Below are 25,768 nucleotides of genomic sequence, written 5' to 3'. Positions count from 1 at the left end.
TACATTATCAGATTTGCTTAAAATCTACTCTGACAATTTCCATGGCAAAACTTGACTTTACTTCTGATATTGTTTTTGAGAATAACAGACGTCTCTTCGTAAATGTAGCTGCAATAATTGCAGTTACCACATTTTTTAGTACCTATCTTGTTACTGTTGCTGCTCTTGATAGAATTGTATTTTAACTCTATTATTCTCTTTATGTTGTTGCCTGTTTTATACACATAGCGTGGTCTACTCGGTATCTTATCCTTTATTATACCATCACTTAATATATTCCAATTGGTATTTATAATATCCTTCACCTCGTTGCTGTGTGCGCCATATTTCAATATACAGGCTTTGTTATATTTATCATCCATTTCCCCCTTAGTCATATTAATATTTTTCTTCTTAATTGTCTCATTAGTGTTACTTAAACCTATACCCAATAAAGGGGGATATTTCCGACCCCATTCAGATAAAGGGGGTGGAATAGTATTATATGATCAAGACAAATATAATGCCAAGATATTTGAACTACTCAACAACTCTGCTCACTATGAAGTGTCCTCACTTAATCAAGTGAATATATACATATACATATATATATATATATATATATATATATATATATATACACATGTATATATATATATGTATATGTATGTATGCATATGTATATGTATATATATGTATGCATATGTATATATATGCATATGTATACTACCTATACATATATATAGATATATATATATATATACACACACACACATATATATAAATAAATTAAAAAAAAAAATATATATATATATATATATATATATATATATGGAGAGAGAGAGAGAGGAAGAGATGCATATATATATATATATATATATATATATATATATATATATATGGAGAGAGAGAGAGAGGAAGAGATGCATATATATATATATATATATATATATATATATATATATATATATATATATATATATACACATATACATACATACATATACACACACACACACACACACACACACACACACACACACACACACACACACACACACAGACACACATCTATGCTATGACTTCTCTCACAAGGTTTATTTTTATTTATTTTACATTTGTTAACTGGGAGTGTCTAACTTTTTCAGCAGAGGCCCTGGGAGATAAGCTCCACATAGAAAAATTACAGGTACATTTAGATATTTAGACATGTATACACACAAATTACAATAGACATATTTTTACAGTGGTATCCAGCACATCAGATTATCACACTAAGTACTTAAGGAATAGGGAGTTTTACAAGGCCTAAATGGGAAAACGGTCACACGGAAATAGAGAAGAAAAATAGCTAAAGGATATATAGGTACTAGCGATAATGCAAATTACAATAACAAATTAACAAAACCCTAACATAATATATATAAGCTAAATATTTGAAAAAAATTCAGATTCACTGGCCCGAGCTGGTGAATCACTCCCGATCTGCTGCAGTGGCAAACGAGATCTGGGGGAAGCAACAGTGCATCATGAGATAGGGAGTAGGCCTCAAGCTGATTGAAGGCCTCAAGCTTTTGCATTAGGCCAAGTCAGAGCAGAGGATTGGCTCTGAACCCATCAGTAAGAATGAAAGGCAAGACAGAAAAACTTCACATCAAAGTTCATCTATGGATGGGAAACAGAAAGCTTACCCCAGGAGTGCCACCTGTACTACTGGGACAGACAGCTCCTAAATGCTTTATCCCAAGCATAGATCCTCTCAAATTTATGATACACTCCCAGTTTTCTCACTGGGGTAATGTATAATTATAGACCATGGGATGAGTAAGGACAATCTCTAATCAAACAAGATAGGTTATTTAGAGCACAAAATGGGAAACAGGCTAGGCTTAAAATGGCCCACAAGGGCAGCTATAGGCTAGTACTTACTTATGAACAAGTACACCTCTAATTGAAAATGTATCACTAATTCCTAGGACCCATTTAAGATTTTCCAGAATAATTCCTTATATTCTAAGATGGATTACCAATTCCCACCCCCAGCCCCTACCCCAGTGTTTTTGGGAAACTTTGCCAATTTCCTCCCGTTTCACTAATACCATTCTTAAGTCAGTGTGTTGAAACATTTCTTTTGGAGAAATTTCCAAATCTCCCATGATGCTCTAGCGAAGGGTTTGCACAGGTCATGTTTCTAAGTGTCAGTGTCTTTCTCTAGTTGGGTCCCATATGCACTCAGATCTGTATTTTTTTTTTTTGGTACCCCCCCCCCCCCATTTCATATACCAACAGATCGAATGAACACCTTAATTATGTGTAACCAGAAGAGTGTAAACCAGTCAGCTGCCTCACAATCTGTGCTTGGATACTTCTATATGCACTAGATGCTGCGTGGGAAAGCTTCTAAGTAGATCAACAAACAATTTTAGTCAAGTAACTAGACGGTTTAATTTACCAAAGAGAGACCAGAATCAGTTGATCAGCTGCGCTTACAAGCTCTATAAAACAAAAGTTTTGTTTTTTTTTTACTAAACTAGACACTGCTAACCCTGCAGGAATTGCTAATGCCTCTATTAACACAAACTCATTTTTTTACATTTTTGATACTGTGCTTAGCTAGATTAAGATCCCAAACTTAGTCACTGCTACCATTTCTCAGCTAGTGGAGACTGCTTCTCTAACAACTCCCAAGTTTTTTTTTTCTCTTTTGGACAATAGGTGTTACAACTAGACATTAGCAAATGGGTAAAAAGACATCTGCATTTAATAAACAGAATCGGTAAGGAAAACAAGCAGTCCTGAATTGCACTGATTACGATCTACTATTATAAACTGAACAACTGCCATAAACCACTCACATAATTACTCCTTAAGTATGACACTCACTTTTATTAAAGAAAGGCTCAATGCTACTTTTGGACAAGTGATGGAGATTTCAAGGTCTTTTTGATAGCCTAAGGGAGGCGGTTTCCAACACCGATAACCCAGTGTTCCAGACTTTCCCAGACTCGCCTTATTGTTCAGTGTTAGCAAATTCTGCCATTGACATATTCAACTGAATCTTTTACACATTATTTTCAATCTGTATATTCTATTTTTAAACACCTGGCTGCTTACGTTAAAAATACTAGCGGCAAAAAAAAAAAAAAGCTCAATAAAAATGCAAAAATTACCTATCAAAAGAAGAGCAGCATCCATAACAGCTGCACCGTTCAGCATGGTAGCCATCAAAATATCATGACCAGGGCAATCCACAAATGAGACATGCCTGCAGTTCAAAACAATAAGGCAATAGTTGGTCATTTTTTCTAAACAATTTATGTAAGGCAGCAGTTATGTTTTCTAAACATTTTGTTGAAAGATTCTAAGTGTACAAAAATCAATCTATGCATTAGAGAACAGTCTATAGAGCATAACCTACAATACTACACAAAGTCCATGTATTATAAAACATAAATAATAAGGTATGCAGTGAATGTTTTGTTTTAGGCAGAGCTGGCATGTGATGGACAAAGCTAATAACGTATGTAAAGAAGAATGAATACAAGGGGTATCTTAGTTTACAGACGATTAAGCAAATTTGTCATGCAAGATGTGGTTTGTCATGGATTTTTATATCAGATTTGGACATTCTTCTAGCAGCCCAACACACAGATTTTATTTTTTACACACACACATTTTATTTTTTACACACACACACACTGGAAAGGCTGGCACAAATTCACTAGCTCTACCAGATCTGCCCATTCTACAGTAGACACACTGCCACCAGCCAGCTACTATAAAGCACTTACAAGGATCCTAATTATATGGACTAAAATTAATACGAATACAAATGGTAGTGTTTAACCAATGCAGCAAAGTTTTTCAGGAGTGGCCAGAGTGTCATCAAATAAGTAAGTACTCCAAGGTTAAAATATTCTCTATAAGACCAGCCACAACGGAAAGTTTGAATATATTTAATAATAAAAGAGTATAAAAATACTGAACATAAATTTACAACCAAACACCACATGGAAATACTCACACAGATACAGAAAACAATACTTAAATAATCTCACTATATTTTCCTGACTGATTAAAAGAAAAAATGATGCACCCACCATAACGTTCCATGTCTGTAGTCCATCTCAGCCTTCATTCTTACATATGGGACTCGGCCTATTTACAAGCTGGAAGTCTTCTAGTTGGCGCGTGGCTAGGTAGGTATCCCATGGTGCACCAGTATAATCCCCAGATCTTGTTTACTGCTAACTAGGAGAGATAAATATACAATAGAAGCCAATACTAAAAGGTCTCCATAAAAAAGGATAATATTTTTCTGTCACTAGGTACTTCCAGGATGGGGGGGGGGGTAGTAAGAATGAAGGGTGAGAGTGGAACGTTATGGTGAGTACATAACTTCTTTTAAGTTCTGCAGTCCTATCTCACCTTCATACTTACATATGGGACAGCATCCCTAGCGCCTTATTCTTGGGTGTCTCAAGGAAAAATACTCCTGAGTACCGTGGAACCAAATAATGCTCTACCCCTGGAGGTTAAATCCAATTTGTAATGAGTAAAAGTGTGAGGGGAAGCTCACGTTGCTGCTGCACAAATATTATCAAGTGGGACCCTGGTTTGAAAGGCTGCAGAGGTAGATTGAGATCTGGTAGAGTGAGCCTTGATTTTAAAAGGTAAAGGTCTACCCCTCAGAGTTGTAAACAAAAGCTATACAGCTAGAAATCCAGAGTGTTACTTTGGAAACTGGTACGCCTGACCTAGATTCGGAGAAGGAAATAAACAACTGATCTGATTTCCTTAGTCCGGTGCAAATAAAAACGTAATTGTCTATGGCCATCCAGCTGATGCAACCTGTATTCAGCTGTGTTGGAATGATTTGGAAAGAACACTGGAATTTCTATGGATTGATTCAAGGTGGCATGGGAACAGACCTTGGGGACAAAGGAGGGATTAGTATGAAGGCACACCCTGTCTTTGTGAAAAATCAGGTAAGGGGGTTTTTCACAGACAATGCTTGTAACTCAGACACCCGTCTGGCCGACGTGATAACCACCAGAAAAAGTCTTCCAAGACAGGAATTTCAAAGGGGATGAATGAGAAGGCTCAAAGGGCAGATAAGTTAATTTGGATAACACAATTTAAATCCCATGAGGCAACAGGTTCAAAAAGGGGTCTTAAAGTGGCACCTTTAAGGAATGATTTGCACAGCCTATGTGACATAAGATTAGAATTTTGAAAGCCTAGATGTAAATTTAAAATCGCTGCCAATTTAACTCTGACAGTGGCAGCCGCAGATCCCTGGTGAAAAAGCTCAGACAGGTATTCCAAAACCACAGGAATGGAGGCAGTGTAAGGGTCAACATTCATTTTCGCCGCCCAGACAGAGAATCTTCTCCATTTACTGGAATATAGCCTCCTAATGGAAGGTTTATGAGAAGATACAAGGATACGAGTCAATGAGGGTGAGAAGTCATGAAGCCTGACTAGGGATGGAACTGGAGCAGCCACGCTGTCAAACTGAGGATGTGTAAGGAGGGGTGAAGCGAACCCGACATGTGAGTCAACAGGTCTGGAACTATGTCCAAAATCCAAGGATCGTCTAAGAGGAGGCCCGAGGAAGGGGAATCCAACCTGCCGAGGCCAATAAAGAGAAATGACGATAAGTTTGTTCCCAAGCCGTTTCGTTTTCTGAATAACCTTGGGAATGAGAGGAAAGGGAGGAAAAGCATACAGGTGACACAGGGGCCAATCATTAATAAGTGCGTCTCTCAGTGACTCCCCTGGAAGGGGGATGAGGGAGAAGTAGCTGCTGCATTTGGCATCAACTGGGATGGCTAAGAGATCGCAGCAAGGCTGTCCCCATCTGCGGAAAATCTGTTCCGCTGTTTCCTATTTCAGAGACCACTCGTGAGGCATCAGGATTGCCCAGCTGAGCTTGTCGGCTATCACTTTGATTGTCCCTGGAATGTGCATTGCCACCAGAAAACGCTGGGAAGATATCACCCATTTCCAAACTCGCACAGCCTCTCGACAGAGTGGGTAAGATATATTTCTGCCCTGTTTGTTGATATACCATACTACCGACATAGGTTCATAGATTAGTACTAGACTAACTGCCCTTAGGAGCCATTTTAAGCCTAGCCAATTATCCCTTGTGAGACTCAAACCCTGCACCTTCCGTTTGTAAGGCAAACACCTTAACCATTAGGCCACCCTCCCCTGACTGTGACCACGGATGCCTCACAGATAGGGTGGTCATGTTGTCTGATTGTATTGCAATAGTCCCAAGAGGCAGAAGGTTGTGATGTGCTTGATGTGCTTGCAACGCCAGGAGCACCGCCCTCAACTCTAGAATGTCGATATGCAGATGAGCCTGGTGATCTTTCCATGTGCCTTGGACAGTCCTGCCTAAATAATGCCCCCCACCCTATCTGAGGCATCCGTGGTCACAGTGGCAATGGGTTGGGTGAGGAACAAATGAAGTGCCCGTGGTTAACTGATTGGGTAGAGTCCACCAAAGGAGGTCATTCTTGCAAGAGTCAGTCAGCAGAATGTGGTGAGATAATGGTAGATGTTGAAAGGACCATTGGGATGGCAGGAGCCACTGAAGAATCCTCATGTGTAGTCTGGCTAGTGGCACTAGTAATATGGTGGAAGTCATGTTCACTATAAGCTGCAGAACAGTCTTGGCTTTGACCTTTCGTAAGCTGAGAAGATGTTGAATTTGAAGAACCAGATTCTGTGCCCTTTCTACAGGGAGATGAGCCAACATAGTCTACTGTGTGTACCTCTGCGCCTATAAAAATCACAGATTGAGAGGGCAATAACGCAGATTTTTCCCAATTTATAGATATTCCCAGCTGGGCACAAAGATGAATGGTAGGGTCCCTGAAGTAGATACCTGGAGGGGGCGGTCAAGAGCCAATCGTCCAGATACGGAAAAACCTGGAATCCTCGACTTCTCAGATGAGAGGTCACTACCGCCATACACTTGAACACCCTGGGGGCTGTGGTGAGACCAAAGGGCAGAGCACGAAACTGGTAATGACTGGCACCCAGCCGGAAGCGTAAATGACTCAATGCCCTGTCCATTTTTATGTGGTAGCAGGAGTCTTGGAGATCTATTGAGCACATCCAATTGTCTTTCCCTAACAGGAGGATAGACTGCAGTGTCACCATCCGGAACTTGTCCTTTATTGACTCGTTTAACCTGCTGAGGTCCAAAATGGGCCTCCAGCAGTCCCCTGTACGTTTTGGCACTAAAAATAATCTGGATTAAGTTCCAGATCCTGTTTGGTCTGCTGGGACGGTTTGGATGACTGACAGCAACTTGTTGACCTCCACAGTTGCTTGATCCCTGTGATTGGGTGGAACATCTGGGATCCTCTTGGGAACAAAAGGTGGAAGAGAAGAGGGTATGACGACCTCTGGTAATAATCCTCTGTACCCACTTTTCTTGAGATACCCAGCCAGGCTTCTAGATACAAAGAAACGCGACCCCCAACTGGCCCCAGAGAAGAACAGTCGGGCCCACACATCAGGAGCTCTGGTAAGGTCATCCCTGAAAGGAATCGCAACCTACCTGGTTCTGCAAACCGCCCCTGTACTAGGATGACGTCTACCATTTCCTCCTCCTCCTTCTCTGAAGGAGTCACCCTGTGCATCCTGGAAAAACCTCTGACTTCTTGAACCACATTTTACCGCTGCTCTGACCCTTAGGATATGGTCGAGAGGGAACAATAAAATGTACGCCAACGGCAGAGAGCGTTTTTCCTTCTTGCTCGCACTGGGTGAGAGTGTTCTTTACCTTGGGTCCAAACAATGAGGAAATGTCAAAGGGGGCATTGGTAAAGGTAGAGTTGAATGGTTCTGCAAAGTTACACAAACACATCCAGGAATGATGCCTTAGAGAAATTCCTGTACCTGCTGCTCTACTTACTCCATACGAAATAAGCCGCTTGACGATGCAGTTCAAAGTGGATAACTGGGCAGACACCTTATCAGGGACTCCCTCAGTACATGCAACTTGTAGAGAATCTCCTAATTCTTTAAGGAGATCTCTCTGAAGCCTCGTGAAGTGAGTAAGGTAGTTCAGCGATCTAAGGGTAAATGCCACTGAAGAGAAGATGCACTTACCGTACCTGTCCATCGTTCGAGACTACTTATTCAGCGGATGGACAGAAGTAGTCTCAACTAGCTCCCTCTTAGTGGCCACCGCCACCACCATGGCGTCTATGGGAAAGTACAGTTTTGTACCTACCATAAATGTAGATGTTCGAGGATCCACATTGCTGCAGTCCTAATTATTGGGTAGTCCGCTGTCCAGTCGGCCCGAATACCAAAGTATATGGCTGACGTCGGTCAGGGCGCATTAGACTGACGTCAGTACGTCAGGGTACTAATGCGCATGACCGACGTCATATCCTCAGTCTTTTCTTGCCCCAGATGTCAGAAGACCCTAAAAAAGATAAGGCCAAAACCAAAAATACCAAACATACCTGCACCAAAAATATGTACAATATATACAAAGGTACCAGAATATAATCTCACCTACAGAACCACCCCTAAACACAGAGGGCAGGAGGGAGGGTAAATTGGACTGCAGCAATGTGGATCCTCGAACATCTACATTTATGGTAGGTACAAAGCTGTACTATGTTCTTCATTCCACATTGCTGCAGTCCTAACTATTGGGTAGAATCCCAAAGCAGAGGTAAGGGAGGCTGGCAAATTATAAGGAAGCAGGAGCTGATAACATGCCTTGCAAAATAGCTGTGGCAAAACCAGCCCTAGACTTAGAGTAGAGAGGAAGGTGGTAATGCTTAGAGAAAGTATGCACTGAACTCCAAGTAGCTGCCTCCAAAATATCCTTAGTTGCCACCCCCCTTAGAAATGCTGTAGAAGTGGCAGTAGCCCTAGTGGAATGAGGCCTAATCCCAGCTGGAACCTCCTTGCCATGATGGGAATAACAAAATGCAATGCAAAACCCAATCCACCTAGAAATAGTTTGTTTTGACACAGGCTTGCCCTCTTGAACCCAAAGCAAAAGAAACAAACAACTGCTGAGACTGCCTAAAATCCTTAGTCCTGCTCAAATAATAACGCAATTGCCTGTGTACATCTAAAGAGTGCAAAATCTTTTCCCCTTTATTTTGGGGATCTGCATAAAAAGTAGGCAAATGAATAGTTTGGTTTAAAGCCACACTAGAAACCACCTTAGGCATAAAGGAAGGATTAGTACGTAATGATACCCTATCCTTATGGAAAATCAAAAGGCTCTACGCCATAAGGGCCTGCAACTCAGAAACCCTTCTAGCAGAAGTAATGGCCAACAAAAAAGCAGTCTTCCATGACAAATATTTCAGTTCAGCAGTAGCCGCAGGCTCAAAAGGTTGTAGAGTAAGTTTCTCCAACACAAAATTGAGGTCCCAAGCAGGAGTAGGAGCTCACGTGGGGGTCTTATATTCTTTGCCCCTCTAAGAAATTGCTTGAACAAAGGATGTGAAAACAATGGTGGGTCACAATCATAGTGAGCTGAAATTGCTGCAGCATGAATCTTAATAGAAGAGAAAGACAAACCTTTGTCCAATAACTCAGTAAGATATTGAAGAGCCACACTCAAATTAGGCTCAGAAATCTCCAAATTCTTTGCTGCAGTCCAAAATAAAAATCTCTTCCATTTTTCTGCGTACACTTTCCTTGTACTAGGTCTTCTGGCTTCCATAATCACATTTAAAACTTGTTGAGGAAGCTGAGACCTGCTGTCTTTCAAAACAGAATATGCCAGGCTGTTAGATGTAGAGAGTGAAGCTTGACATTGAGCAGATGACCGTCCCTCTGAGACAACAGGTGTGGAATCAAGGGTAAAGGCCATGGAGGCTTCCTTACCAGACTCCTCAGTAATGGGTACCAGTGCTGCCGAGGCCAATCTGGAGCTATTAAAATCATCCTTGGCTTGTCTTGTCTGACCTTTAGAAGCACCTTTGGAAGAAGAGGCAGAGGTGGAAAAGCATACACATGAAGATTTTTCCAACTGAAAGAAAGAGCATCCACTTTCCAAGCTGTGTGATGAAATCCCTTCGTGCAAAACTTTGGCAGCTGGTGGTTTAGTGGAGAAGCGAACAGATCTATGTCTGGAGTTCCCCATGACACTGTCAATTTCTGAAATACATGAAGATCCAGTTTCCACTCGTGGGGATCCATGATTTGTCTGCTTAATACATCTGCTAAAGAGTTCTGTGCTCCCGGCAGAAACCTTGCCTGAAGAGTTAGTTGCAGACTGAGCAGTCTCCCATAAAATCATTGCTTGTCTGCACAATGGGTAAGAATGTGTTCCCCTTGTTTGTTGATGTACCACATGACAGTTGTGTTGTCTGTTAGAATCAACACCTGCCCTGGAAGAAGTAACTCCTTGAAAGCAATTAATGCAAACTGAACTGCTAACATCTCTTTCATGTTGATATGTAGATGCTGTAGTCTGGCAGGCCACTTGTCTTGTATCCACTTTCCATTTAGATGAGCTCCCAAGCAATATCTGAGGCATCTGTCGTTAGAATCTGACTTGCCTCTGGCCGGGTCACAGAGAGTCCCTTGTTTAGGTGACATTCCTGAGCCCACCACAAAAATTCCTTTTGAATGCAAGGTATTATTTGAATGACAGTGTCCAAATCCTGGCAGTGCTGTGTCCACAGATTTTTGAGATACCATTGTAGCTTCCTCATATGCAGTTTGGCATTGGGAAGCACCAGAATACAAGATGCCATGAACCCTAAGGCTTGAAGGACTGTCCTTGCAGTCAGCCCGGACTGAAGAGATAGATGATGGAAGTAACTGGAAAGATTCTTTTGTTTGTCCGGGGTTAAAAAGGCCATCTGGGCTGCTGTATTCAGTCTCACACCCAGAAAGCACATGTCTTGAGAGGGTACTAGACTGGACTTTATTTCGTTCACAGAATACCCTAGGCATCTTAGCACTGCTATGACATATTCCAGATGCTGTCGAAGGTCTTCCTTTTCTTGAGCCAGAATCAGGCAGTCGTCCCAGTAAGGATAGATTTGAATTCCTTTTAGCCTGAAGTAAGCTATCACTGGAGCCAGAACCTTTGTGAATACTCTGGGCGCAGTAGATAAGCCAAAGGGCAATGCAGAGAACTGATAATGAGAATTTCCAGCTCGAAAACGCAGATACTTCCTGCAACTTAGTCTTATTGGCACATGAAGGTAAGCTTCCTTGAGATCTAAAGTTACCATCCAGTGATCTTTGCCCAGCAGAGGTAAAAGCTGTTGTAACGTCAACATTTTGAACTTGGGAATGTCCAGATAAGTGTTGAGGATAGATAAATCCAGAATTGGTCTCCACGTGTTCCCCTTCTTTGGTACTAGGAACAGGCGAGAATAAAATCCTAGGCCCCTTTCTGGCACAGGAACTGACTGAATGGCCCCTATTTGGAGCAACAGAGAAATTTGCTTGTGAGCCTCTGTTCTTTGAAGAGGAGGAATGTCTGGCATGCCTTTGAAAGGAGGCAAGGTATGGAAATAAAACCTGTAACCGTGGTGAATAATATCCAGAACCCATCTGTCTTGGGTAATTAAATCCCAATTTTCTTTGAAAAGAGACAGCCTTCCTCCCAAAGGTGCTGCCAGGCGAGAATGTACTGGCAGCTGAAAAGGCAGGTCATTGGGTCTGCTTACGAAAGGACTGACCCCTGCCCTCACCAGAAGTCTGAGCAGGGGAACTCCCTGTCCTAGGCCTAAAAGAACCCTGAGCTCTGCCCCTACCACGTCTAGACCTACCCCTAGACTGGGAATCATAAGCAGGATAAGTCCATCCCTTAGTAGGCCAATTTCTACTAAACCTCGGAGGCTGCACCTGCAAAAAATCCTTAACAGTCTGCATAGACTTAGCCTTGTCCTCCATTTTCTTTAAAACTGCTTCCACAGGCGAACCAAACAACACATCAGACTGCAAAGGAGCATCCAAAATCCTAGTTTTAACATGCTCAGCTAAATTCTGATCTCTCAACCAGGCATGCCTACGAAGAACAGAACCAGTGGCAGCCACCCTCGAGGAGGCCTGCACAGCATCAAAACCACACTGCAAGGAATGTTTACCCACCTGTTCAGACACATGAACTAAATCCTGCAACTCTTTACACTCAATACCTTCTGCCAGAGCATCCACCTTAGCTTTCAATTGTGAAAGAAGGTAATTCTGATATTTTAACATGTGAAACTGACAATTCAACGCCCTCATGGCTAAAGTGGAAGAAGTATACACTTTCTTTCCCCATCTATCCAAAGCCCTTGCCTCTTTATCAGGAGGAACAGGATTTTTAACCACAGAGGCCTTCACCCCTTTAGGCCCCTGAGAGACAGTTTCCGGGTCTGCCCTAGGACTCTTAAAAAGATACTTATGAGCTTCAGGCACCCTATAGTACCTATCCGGTTTAACTGGGGCAGGAGGCAAAGAATCAGGATTCAGGGAAGCTTCTGCAAAAACATCTTCCACCACATTCAGAACAGGAGGTATAGCTAAAGGCCTATGCTGGGGTAAAAACAAGAACTCCCTAAGCCTCTTCCTGGAATCAGAGAAATCCTGACCTTCCCATTTAAAATGCTCCCTCATGGAATGCAGGGTCTCTGAAAATGAAAAATCCTCAGGAGGAGAAGCTGATGGAGTAGAATCATCCACATCAGAATCAGAATAAGGAGGAAACTCCTGCAAGTCTTCAGCCCGAAGACTCAGAAGCCTCGAACAGTGCTCAAAACTCTCAAACTCAGGTTCCACCCTAGGCCTCTTATCAGGGGGGGGCATAGAACCTCTAATCATAGTAATCAAATCTTCTGCCATTTTAAGCATATGTTTCTTAGGCAAAGAACCTGAAGCACTAGGAGAAACCCCACTGAAGCTGCACTTGGCCTGCCTCTCAAGGAAGCCTTGGAAACAGAGGGGGAGGCTCTAACCACCTTAGGAAGAGAGGGAAGAACAGCCACCTGAGAAGCCCCCTCAGCCTGGCCTACTTCCTGAGAGGATACATCCTGTAACAATAAAGTCTCTCCCTGAGACTCCAAAGAAACACCTGGCAGAACCTCCGGCTCCACTGAGCCTTCTAAAGAACTGGCGCCAGGGACTGTCGGTTCTTCCACTCTAGGCTTTGCTGCTTTGTCCTTGCGCTTTTGCGAAGCGGCGGAGCATCCGACGGCATTTTATAATTACAACGCTTCCCAAAAACTAACCTGGCACAGTCTAACCTTCTCTTAATAGTGCGTTTGTTAAATCTAGCACAAGAGCGGCATCCAACAACGTCGTGCTCAGGCCCTAAACAAGGAATACACAAAGTATGGTAATCCCTATTAGGTATCTGTTTCCCACAAGAAATACAGTTATTCACTTTTTCTGACATCTGGTTAAATACTGAGGCAAGAAAAAAACAAAATATTCCCCAACGGGGTACTTAGCCAACTTTGATTCGGTCTGAAACTCTGACTCCAGAAACTTTCAGAACGCCAACTTGCACTCACAAAATTGCTTCTGCATCGGACCATGCGGCAAAAAAGACTGAGGATATGACGTCGGTCATGCGCATTAGTACCCTGACGTACTGACGTCAGTCTAATGCGCCCTGACCGACGTCAGCCATATACTTTGGTATTCGGGCCGACTGGACAGCGGACTACCCAATAGTTAGGACTGCAGCAATGTGGAATGAAGAACATCACCTTTAGACAAAAAAATCTTTCTGGGGGTGCAGAAAGAAACTTATTCGGTCTCCTGGGGACTGGATCCACGGCATCAGGAGTATACCACACCTTTCGACTAACTAGCTCTATCAGTTTGTCAAAGGGTGGAGACACCCAAGAGGCTGAAGGTTGAGACCCAAAAGCATTCAGGTACACTGACTCCTCATCAGAAGGGTGACTGTAGGCCAGCCCCACCTCTGTTTAAGGATTTCCAGAATGTCTATGAAGGAGAGATCAGAGGATGACTTGGGGGACCCTTCTGACTCCTCAAGGTCAGTGTCAGAGGTCAGAGACTCATCCTGGGAGTCTACATGCTTCCTCTTGCATATGTGGGGGCTCCTCTGAAGGATATTCCGGGGAGGACTCGGAAGAGTGGGGGACACCGGCCAGTTGCTCCAGAGGCTGAGGGTCTCTGCTGTCCACAGAGAGAGTAGGAGCTGAAACAGAAGTAGGTATCTTAGGAGGAAGAGCGTCAGTACCCCTGGGTAGGAGCTGAAGATCAGGATAGCACACCATCGCGAAAGCTGACCTCTTCGGCTACGAAGACCTCCCCGGCTCCGAGGAGACAGAGGATTCAGTCGGCTCAAGAGTAATCTGCTCCGAGATAGACGTAGGATTAGAGCTCACCCTCGCCGATGCGCGAGAGGAAGACTCGAGACTGAAGAGGTTCGGTTCCAGGCATCCCTGACGGGGCCGACTGGGGAGCTTCAGCTCCTAGACACCACAGATGGCACAGTGTCAGAGTGAAACTCTGCTCCGAAACAGGGGGAGCTGGAGCCATGGGTTACACCAGAAGTACCAAGCGCTCAGACTCCAAAAAAAAAGCATGGCTCGGAGGAGGAATGATCGAAGGGGGGATTAACGGACTCAAGTGACTCCGGAGCAGACTGGGTCGGAGCCTACAACAATAATTTAGGTAAAGCAGATGACTTCAACAGTCTCAGCACTACACTCTCCACATAGTACAGTTGTGTACACTTAACCATAAATGTAGATGTTAGAGTGTATTCACTGTTGCAGTCATGACATTTGGGTAGAATCCCAAAGCTATGGATGGGACGAAGAAACTAAACAGCATTAGGAGTGGCTATAAGGCCCTGCAGAACTGCAGTGGCAAAGCCTGCCCTGGATTTGGAGAAGAGAGGTAAATGAGAATGCTTTCTGAGGGTATGAACAGAGCTCCAAGGAGCAGCTTCTAGAATGTCTTTGGTTGGGACCCCTCTGAGAAAAGCTGCTGAAGTAGAGGCAGCCCTGGTGGAATGTGATCTGATCCCCTTGGGCACAGGTTTACCATGGTGCAAATAGCATAAACTAATGCAGTGGCTTATCCATTTAGAAGTAGTCTGCTTTGATATAGCCTTCCCCTCTGATCCTGCTGCAAATGCTACCAGTAGTTGCTCAGACTTTCTTAGAGATTTGGTCCTGTTTAAGTAGAATCTTAGTTGTATGTGTACATCCAATGAATGCAGAATCCACTCCCCCTTGTTCTGCGGATTTGGGTAAAATGGTGGCAGGTGAATGCTCTGGTTAAGAGCCACACTGGATACCACCTTAGGCATAAAAGGATTGGTCCTGAGGGACACCCTGTCCGGATAAAATATAATAAAAGGCTCCACACTGCCATGAGAGCCTGTAGTTCTGAAACCCTTCTTGCTGAAGTGACAGAAAACAGCTTTTTTTTTTGGCAAAGATAGAAATTGTATATCCACAGTAGCTGCTGGTTCTAAAGGAGGCAGGGTGAGTTTTTCCAGCACAAAATGGAGGTCCCATGCAGGAGTTGGCACGCTTCTGGCAGGCCTTAAATTTTTGGCCCCTCCAAGATACTGTTTAAGCAGTGGATGAGAAAAGAGGGGAGGCTCTGTGTTGTAATAAGCCGAGATGGCAGAGTCATGGATTTTTATTGAAGAAAAAGATAGGCCACTGTCAAGCATCTCAGTCAAATATTGTAAAATCTGAGGAATAAAGGGCTTTGCTGTGTCTATTCCTTGTGCATGGTTCCAAACAGAAACTCTTCCATTTATCTGCATAAGATTTTTTAGTACTAGGCCTTCTGGCTTCCAAAATGACATCCATCACAGATTTACTGAGAGGTGTTTGAATAATTAGTTGATTAGCCATGCTGTAAGATTGAGTTTGGAGCAGAGTGTGCAGAAAGTACAGTTTTGTACCTACCATAAATGTAGATGTCCGATAGGAATGCATCTGTAGTCCTTACAAATGGGTTGTCCTGTCGTCAGGCAGCCCTTCGGTCGGCCGGATTCCAAAGTCTGGGTCTGGCTTCGGCTAATGTCGCACTTCACCCGTCATTGCTGCAGTTACTCGGGTATAAAGGCATCAGCCAACGCCATTTTCCTCAGTGTTTCTTGCCCCAGATGCCAGGTGCCCTCTAGGAAGGCTAAATTTTGATAAATGCCAATGGTTCAAAATATTAGAGAGCAAACAAAAAATAAGCATGTATGAACATATATACAAACAAATACACCATAATAGATTCCCCCAGCTAGCTATAAGAGGGTCAAATACCCTAGGAGTACCACAGAGGGGAAGGAGGGTGGGTAATTCTGACTGCAGATGCATTCCTATCGGACATCTACATTTATGGTAGGTACAAAACTGTACTATGTCCTTCAAGGATGCATCTGCAGTCCTTACAAATGGGTAGAATACCATAGCCAAACTGGGGGAGGAGGAAAGATAGAATTATGGTGTAGTTAAGATCCCTTGCAAAACAGCAGTGGCAAAACCTGCTCGGGATCTAGAGTATAAAGGTAAATTATAATGCTTGGCAAATGTATGCACGGAGCTCCAAGTAGCAGCCTCTAAAATGTCTTTGATAGCCACTCCTCGTAGAAAAGCTGTGGTAGTGGCTGTAGCTCTTGTAGAGTGAGGCCTGATGTTTTCTGGAGTTTTCTTTCCATGGTAGGAGTAACAAAATCTAATGCAATTTCCTATCCACTTAGATATTGTCTGTTTTGTAATTGCTTTCCCTTCCATTCCTGCTGCATATGCTACCAGTAGCTGGTCAGTTTTTCTATTGCTCTTGGTCCTGTCCAGGTAGTAGCGTAATTGTCTGTGTACATCCAAGGTATGCAACAGTCTTTCTCCCCTGTTCTGTGGATTGGGGAAGAATGTAGGTAGGTGGATAGCCTGATTTAAAGATACTCTGGAGACCACCTTAGGCATAAAAGTAGGATTTGTTCTCATGGACACTATCTTGATGGAAGATCAGAAAGGGTTGTACTGCCATTAATGCCTGTAGCTCAGAAACCCTTCTTGCTTAAGTGATTGCCAGCAGGAAAGCAGTTTTCCATGATAAGTATTGCAATTCTGCTGTTGCTGCTGGTTCGAAAGGAGGTAGTGTCAATTTTTCTAGCACAAAGTTCAAGTCCCATGCAGGTAATGGTGGCTTCCTAGGAGGTTTTACATTTTTAATTCCTCTCAGAAACTGCCTGAGCAGAGGATGTGAGAAAACTGGAGGATCCAAGTCGTATTCTGCTGAAATAGCTGAGGCATGAATCTTAATGGAAGAGTAGGACAGGCCTTTGTGGAATAGCTCTGCCAAGTATTCCAGGATGTTGGCTATGTTTACCAGTGACACATCTTCCCTTTAGCAGTACTCCAAATGAGATATCTTTTCCATTTTGCTGAATAGGTTTTCCTTGTTGAAGGTCTGCGAGCTTCTAAGATAATGTCCTTAACCCTTTGGGATAAATTTGGGTTAATTTGTCTTATGCAATGTTCCAGGCAGTCAGCTGCAGAGTTTTCAGGTTTGGATGCAGGGTGTTGTAATTGTTCTGAGTTAACAACAAGGGAACTAGGGGTAAGGGCCATATCTGTTCCCGAGACATGCTCCTCAGTAATGGGTACCAATGTTGCCTTGGCCAATCTGGAGCTATCAGAATGATCCTTGGACGGTCCTCTTTGATCTTCAATAGCACCTTGTGCATCAAAGGAAGTGGTGGGAATGCATATGCTGACAGATTTTTCCAACTGAAGGATAGGGAGTCCACCTTCCATGCCAGTGGGTGGTACGTCCTGGTGAAAAATTTCTTTAATTGGTGATTGAGTGGGGATGCAAATAAGTCTATTTCTGGGAGACCCCATTTTCTTGTAATGGTTTTGAAGATGTCCGGATGCAGCATCCATTCGTGGGCATCCGTGGTAGTCCTGCTTAATATGTCTGCTAGAGTGTTTTCTTTTCCTGGTACAAAGATTGCTTGTAACTGAATGTTGTAACTCAGGGCCACATTCCAGAGGTCCAGGGCCATCCGGCATAGAGGGTACGAATGTGTGCCTCCCTGCTTATAGATGTACCACATAACTGTGGTGTTGTCTGTCATCATCAATTGGCCTTGTCGAAGAAATGGTTTGAAAGTCTGAATTGCCAGTTTTACTGCCAGCATTTCCTTTAGGTTTATGTGTAGGTGCAGCTGCTCTTGAGTCCATAAACCCTGTATGCATTTGTTCATCATGTGGGCCCCCCAACCGAGGTCTGAGGCGTCCGTTGTGATAGTTTGGCTTGGTTGAGTGCTGTGGAAGGGCAATCCTTCGTTTGATTGACAGGCCTGAGCCCATCATTGGAATTCTTGCTTCAGGCATGGAATTATTGGAATTTGAGTTTCTAGGCTGTGCTTGTGCTGAGACCATAAATTCCTTAGGTACCACTGTAGTTTTCTCATATGCAGTCTGGCATGTGGGACCAATATTATGCAGGATGCCATGAAGCCCAATGCTTGTAGGACTTTTCTTGCTGTTAGATGGTTTTGTTTTGTTAATGCCAAGAAGTAGAGAGGGAGTTGCTCCTGTTTTTCTACTGTTAGGAATGCCATTTGTTTGGATGTGTCCAGCTCCGCACCCAAAAAGGTTATCTTTTGGGATGGTATCAGCCTTGACTTTTTTATATTGACTGTGTATCCCAGGGCTTGTAGAAGGTAAATGACTCTTCAAGTCTTCTGCTAGCTTGTTTTTGTTGTCCGCTTGTATAGGCAGTCGTCCAGGTAAGAGTAGATTTGGATCCCCTGAAGCCTGCAATGAGCGATTACTGATGCCAGGCATTTCGTGAACACTCTGGGCGCAGTAGATAAGCCAAAGGGCAATGCTTAGAATTGATAATGCTCTGATCCTGCAAGAAATCTGAGGTATCTTCTGCAATTTGGTCGTATGTGGACGCGCAGGTATGCCTCCTTGAGATCTAGAGTTACCAGCCAAGACTCCTTGCCCAGCATGGGAAGAAGCTGCTGTAGGGTCAGCATTTTGAATTTTGGAACAATGAGGAATGTGTTTAAAGCGGACAGATCGAGAATAGGTCTCCATTTGCCTTCTTTCCTTGGTACTAGGAAGAGTCTGGAGTAAAAGCCCTTTCCTTGCTCCATATGTGGTACCTTTTCCACAGCTCTCATCTTTAATAATTGATTTACTTGTTGTAGAGCTTCTGCCTTTTGATTTGGAGGTAGGTTTGGCATTCCTCTCTTTCCTGGTAGAGTATGGAAATGAAACCTGTAACCTTGGTCTATTGTCTGCAAAATCCACTTGTCTCTTGTGATGTAATGCCAGTTCTTTGTAAATAAAGCTAGCTTCCCGCCTAAGGGTGCTTCTAGTTGTTCCCTGGTAGGCGGTGCCAGAGCCAAGTCACTGTGATTGTCCTGTATTAGTGGTGGTGGCTGTGTCTGTGCCTCGCTGGTTGTTACCCTGCCACTGGCGTCCCCTGTAGGCACCTCTGGATTGGCTTCTGCCTCTTGAACGCCTATTCCTGCCTCTCTGTGCTTTGGAGGAGTCTGGAAAGGACCAATTCTTGGAGGGCCAATTCCTGCTAAACCTTGGAGGTTGGACCTGTAAGAAATCTTTCACTGTTTGGACAGATTTTGCCTTCTCTTCCATCTTCTTCAGCACCTGTTGTGCAGGAGAGCCAAACAAATTGATCTTGTCCATGGGAGCATCTAATAGTTTTGATTTGACATGGTCTGGTAAGGCCTGCTCTTTTAACCATGCATGACTTCTGATAACTGTGCCAGTCATGGCTGATCTAAAGGAAGCCTCCAGTGCATCATAGCCGCATTTTAAAGAATGGTTACTAACTTGCTGAATGTTATGTACCACTTCCTGAACATATTTCTTGTCTAAAGGTTCATCAGAGGACAGTTTTTGGGTTAACTGGTCTAGCATAAATTCTTGATACTGGATCATATGAAATTGACAGTTCAAGGCCCTAGCTGACAGAGTAGCAGAAGTGTAAACTTTTTTACCCCATCTCTCTAAGGACCTGGATTCCCTTTCAGAGGGGAGGGGATTTTTGGCAGAGGTAGATGCTACAGCCTTAGGCCCCTGGGAGATGGTCTCGGGATCTGCAAAAGGAGCCTTGTATAAATGGTGATGTGTGTCCGGGACCCTGTAGAACCTATCGGGCTTAGCAGGGGCCGGAGGTAATGAATCAGGAGCAGTACAAGCATCATTAAATGCATCATCTACAACAGACAGAACTGGAGGTATAGCTAAAGGCCTATGTTGTGGTAAATGCAAAAAGGTTCTAAGCCTTTTTCTGGAGTCTGAAAAATCTTGGCCCTGCCACTGAAATTGTTCCCTCATAGCATGCAAGGTTTCCCCAAAGGAAAATTCCTCTGGTGGAGAGGCAGAAGGGATGGACTCTTCAGCATCAGAGTCTTCATAAGGGGAAAAAGGAGCCTCTGAAGGGTCTGTATTATCTGAATCATCAGAGGAATCATCTGTGGAAACTGGCTCAGGGGACTCTGCTCTAGGCCTCTTCTCTGGTGGTGGGTGAGAGGCCCTGTCTGGGAGAGGTTGGGATCCCCGGATTAAAGAAATTAGATCCTCTGCTAAACTAAGCATTTGGGAACTGGAGCTAGGCCTGTGAGAGGGGGTCTTAACAGGCACAAATTTAGTAGCTTTAGCTGCTTTAGCCCTGGCGAAGGCCTTAATGGACATGGCTGCAGGAGGCCTAGCAGCTCCACGTGCAGGGGTTGAAATATCCAAGGGAATAGTGTCAGATAATTCCTGAGAAACCACAACTGCAGGTTGGATTTCAGAAGCCGATTCCACCAGGTTGGAAGAGGCCTCGGTAGAAGGTAAGCTTTCGGCTGAAGGAAGAACCGCTTGCTCGGTTTCAGCCGAAACAGAGACACTCGCGGTTGTCTTAACCGCGGTTTTGGCCGAAAGCGCGGACCGCGAGTGTCAGTCCTTTTCCTTGCATTTTTTGGATATTTGTGAAGTCGGAGGATCCGACGGCATAATATAAGCAAAATCAGAGCCGAAAAACTGCTCAGCAAATTCCGACCGACGTCTAAGCGTCCGTCGGTTAAAAGAAGCACAGGCTAGACAAGCTGCTACGTCGTGGTCTGGGCCTAAAAAACAAGGTAAGCAGTAAGAGTGGAAATCTTTATGAGGTATTTGTTTCCCACAAGTTAAACAGTTATTCACTTTTTCTGACCGGCTGAGGCAAGAAAGAGACCCCAACGGGGTACTTAGCTTTTTAGAAGTCTTCGGTAGTAGTAGAAGTATTCGGTAGTAGTAATCTCTGGTTCTGACCGACCGGCACTTGCGAACAGCTTCTGCTTCGGGCGCCACGCGGCAAGAAAGACAGAGGAAAATGGCGTCGGCTGATGCCTTTATACCCAAGTAACTGCAGCAATGACGTCGGGTGAAGTGCGACACCAGCCGAAGCCAGACCCAGACTTTGGAATCCGGCCGACCGAAGGGCTGCCTGACGACAGGACAACCCATTTGTAAGGACTGCAGATGCATCCTTGAAGGACATTTTGACAGTTCTGCTGAGACAGTAGATGAGATATTTGAGGCAAGTACCATGGAGGAAGGTGTGACATATTCCTTAGAAGCGGGTACCAGTGCTGGCGAAGCCAGTCCAAAGCAATAAGGATCCTGTCTGACTTTTAGTAAGATGTTGGAGAGTAGAGGCAGAGGTGGAAAGGCATAGACATAGGCATGATGGGTTTTTCCAGCTGAAGGAAAGAGCATCCACTTTCCATGCTTTTTTTGTGACTAGTTCTTGTGCAGAATTTGTCCAACTAATAATTTTGGGGAGAGGCAAATAGATCTATGTCTGGGCTCCCCCATTTCTGCGTTAACATGCTGAAGATTTGTGGATCCAGTTTCCATTCGTGCGGGTCCATAAGATTTCTGCTTAGGTCATCTGCCAGAGTATTTTGCTTTCCTGCCAGGAATTGAGCCTGAAGATGTATTTGGTAAGTCAAGGCTGTGTTCCACAAAGGCATGGCTAGTCTGCAAAGGAGGTAGGAATGTGTACCCCACTGCTTGTTTATGTACCACATAACTGTGGTGTTGTCCGTCTTTATCAGTAGTTGTCCTGGATGCAGTAAGTCCTTGAAGGCCGTCAGAGCATTTTGAACAGCTAACATTTCTTTCTAGTTGATATGCAGATGCATTTGGTTTGGGCTCCATTTGCCCTGAATGCATCTCCCTGACAGGTGGGCCACCCCAAGCATAGTCTGATGCGTCTGTAGTTAGGGTTTGGGTGGCAGGGGGTAGAGTGAATGACAGTCCCTTGTTTTGGCGACATGTCTCTGCCCACCAAAGAAACTCCTGTTGTAGGCAGGGAATGAGAGGAATCATCATTTCAAGGTGGTGACAATGCTGACTCCATAAATCTTTTAGGTACCATTGAAGATTCCCCATATGCAGTCTCGCATATGGAATTAGAAGAATGCAGGATGCCATGAACCCCAAAGCCTGCAGAAGTTGTCTTGCAGATAACTGGGTTTTTGTTGCCATCTGTTTGAAGTATGTTGTCAGTTGCCTTTGTCTGGTGTGAGGTAAGCCATCTGGGCAGTTGTATTCAAGCTTGCACCCAGGAATGTAATTATTTGAGAGGGTACCAGTTGGGATTTCTTTTCGTTTATGGTGTACTCTAGGCATGCTAGAAGCCTTTTTACAAATGCCAGATGTTGAAGAAGAGTGTCTTTGTCCTCTGCTTGAATGAGGCAAGCATCCAGATAAGGATAAATTTGCATGCTTCTTTGTCTGCAGAATGCAAATACTGGTGCCAGGCACTTTGTAAAGACCCTGGGCGCAGTAGATAAACCAAAGGGCAGTGCAGAGAATTTGTAATGCAAAAAACCTGCTTTGAAGAAGAGGTATCTTCTGCATGATTCCCTTATTGGGACATGCAAGTATGCCTCTCAACTACTAACCTACTAACCAAGCATTCTTGCCTAGCACAGGCAGTAGCTGTTGTAAAGTCTGCATTTTGAATTTTAGAATGTCCAGGAACATGTTCAGAATCGATAAGTCCAGTATTGGACGCCATGAATGGTCTTTTCTGGGTACCAGGAAAAGTCTTTAATAAAAACCTTGTCCTTTTTCCTTTTCTGGTACTGGTTGAATAACCCCCATATCTATGAGGGATATGACTTGTTTCTGGGCCTCTGCCCACTGGTTTTGTGGCAGATCCGGCCATCCGTTTGAAATTCGCAAAGTATGGAAATGAAATCTGTTCCCCTGGGATACTATATTTAATGCCCACTTGTCCTGGGTAATTAACTGCCAATTTTGAGTATGAAGTGCTAGTTTTCCCCCCAGGAGGCTGCCAAAAGATAAGTGCTTGTTGAAGACAGAAGAAAGTCATTGAGACTACTTACTGTAGGGTTGTGCTTGGTTTCCTCCAGGTTTGGAGGTGGAGGCACCCCATTGCTTTGACCTGTAAAAACCCTGTGATTGGTATCTGGAGCATTTTGAGCGCCTGGTTTTTGCCTTGAGTGGCTCTGTTGGACACCGGAAAGGACCAATTTTTAGTAGGCCAGTGCCTACTGAACCTAGGTGGCTGCACTTACAAGAAATCTTTTGCAGTTCGCATAGATTTAGCTTTGTCTTCCATTTTCTGTAAAACCTCTTCTGCCTTATTACCATGCTGCAAAGGGGCATCCAACAATTTAGCTTTAACACGATCAGGCAGATTTTGCTCCTTGAGCCAGGTATGCCTTCTAATCACAGACCCAGTAACGGCGGCCCTACAAGAGGCCTGCAAGGAATAAAAACCACATTGCAAAGTATGCTTTCCAACCTGTTCTGCTGAATGCAATAATTCATGTAACTCTATTTTCCACACAATCAGAAATCAACATAATTTTCTGTTTCAGTAAGCCCATAACATGCTGTTGATATTTAAGCATATGAAACTGGCAGTTTAAAGCCCTGATTGCCAAGGTTGCAGACGTATAAACCTTCTTACCCCATCTATCTAGGCCTCTTAGCAGGGGGGGGGGGGGTCGGTTTATTATAAAAATGCTGAGGCCTGAAAACACCCTCAGAAGCCGGTGCCTGCTCAGTGGCTCCGGACCCATCCAAGGGAGAGACGCACGCAAGTTCAGTACTCTGAGAATCTCTCTGCATACTGGTCTCCAAATGGGTCTCGGTAGAGGCCTGCGACTCAAAAGTAGCAGGTATCAGAGGCTGCAAAAGCGCCTCACTGAGTACCGGCGAATGGCTTAGAAGAAACTTCGTTGTCGGTTTTTGACCAAGACTGTCTGTGTCTCTGTCTTTTTCTTTGCGTTTTTTTATGAACTTCGGTAGTCAGATTGCTAACAGACGACATTTCAGGATAATTAAATCTTGAACCAAAATATTTAGAAGCAAAAATATACAGACGCTTAATAGTGAGTTGGTTAAATCTAGCACAAAACTGACAGCAAGGCACGTTGTGATCAGGGCCTAGGCAAGGAATACAGTACAGATGAAAATCCTTATGAGGTATTTGCTTCCCACAAGTAATGCAATTATTAACTTTTACTGACATCGGTAAGGAGCAAGAAAAAGTTTTCCCAACAGGGTATTTAGCTTTAGTTTGAAGACTTCAGCTCTGAAACTCGAATACGAAAATTTCAGGATTCGGCCGACCGGCACTTGCGAATTGCTGCTTCGGGCACCGCGTGGCAAAAAAGACTGAATAAAATGGCGTTGGCTGCATGTTTTATACACCTGACATCATGGAAGAGGAGACAGCAACAGACAGAGGACCCAAGACTTTGTTATTCAGGCCGACTGAGGGCAACCTGCCAGCAGATTACCTAAATGTAATAACTGCAACATTGAAACACGAAGATAATCATCTTCTGGCAAACTCCTGGAAGACAGAGTAGGAGAGTGGGATCTCTGCAATATCAAAGAATTCAATATAGGGGAGACCGGTAGAGGATCCATAGACCGGCTCTGTGAAATACTCTCAGCAGTCGGCTCAGAGTTACTTGGGGACAACCCTGTAATCACAATAGTACTCAATTGGCACGGAGCTCTGTGGAGCCGATGAGACGGTGGATTTGTCCAATTTAGTGACTTGAACAGGTGGCTCCGAGACACCAGCCGGTGCCGTAGAGGGCCTCTTATAGGACTTAGACTTTTCCTTTGTAGATCTAGAAGAGGAGGTAGCGCTAGCTAGATATTCCTCAAAGGAAGGTTTAGAGAAGACCTTTTAGGACAAGCTCGTTTTACTTTCTTGCAACACCCTAGTACTGAAAAAGTGGCAAAATAAGCAAGTTTCCTTTAAATAGATGGCCCCCCCAAGCAGTAACGCAGTTACTGTGGCCATCCGTTATAGACATCTTCTGTGAGCATTTAATACATTTCTTAAAGCCAGATGGCTTATGGTCCTTTCTTTAGACATTCTCACAGAGATGAACACACACACACAAAAGGAGAGGTAGGACTAGGTCCTCTAACTTAAACGGGCCTAGCCCTGCAAGAAGGGAAACAGAGAAACTAGGTTTTCTAACTAAAACAGACCTAGAGAGTAAGTTCACACACTCAAACAGGAATGCTAAACAAGGAAACAGAACCTAGTTCTGTTAACAAAAGTAACCAAAGAAGCAAGCGGTAATCCGCAAAAAAACTCTTATGCCTACTAACTCCAGACAGTCTAACAAAGCGCAAAAGGTGCCTACAAATACGAAGTCCATTAAGAAACACAAAAACCAGCACACAGGATATCAATACTAAGAAGTCAAAAAGCCAAAGGCCAAAGATTGCACCAAATGGCAATTTTATAAAAGACTCACTATTCTAAATTGCAA

The 25,768-nt window shown here is 43.8% G+C and overlaps 1 protein-coding gene across 1 annotated transcript in view; it reads right to left on the bottom strand.

The window, feature by feature from the left end:
- Positions 1–25,768, bottom strand: part of EIF2S3 (eukaryotic translation initiation factor 2 subunit gamma) — a 1,527,509-nt gene that overhangs the window by 871,787 nt on the left and 629,954 nt on the right. The window contains exon 5 of the mRNA XM_044071831.1: positions 3,150–3,244. Coding sequence (XP_043927766.1) covers positions 3,150–3,244 — 95 coding nt within the window. The remainder of the gene's footprint in view (positions 1–3,149; positions 3,245–25,768) is intronic.

This window comes from Protopterus annectens, chromosome 5.part0, assembly GCF_019279795.1.
Source record: "Protopterus annectens isolate FY-2018-M chromosome 5.part0, PAN1.0, whole genome shotgun sequence".
Lineage (NCBI taxonomy): Eukaryota > Metazoa > Chordata > Ceratodontiformes > Protopteridae > Protopterus > Protopterus annectens.
This window is presented reverse-complemented; position numbering and strand designations above follow the sequence as displayed.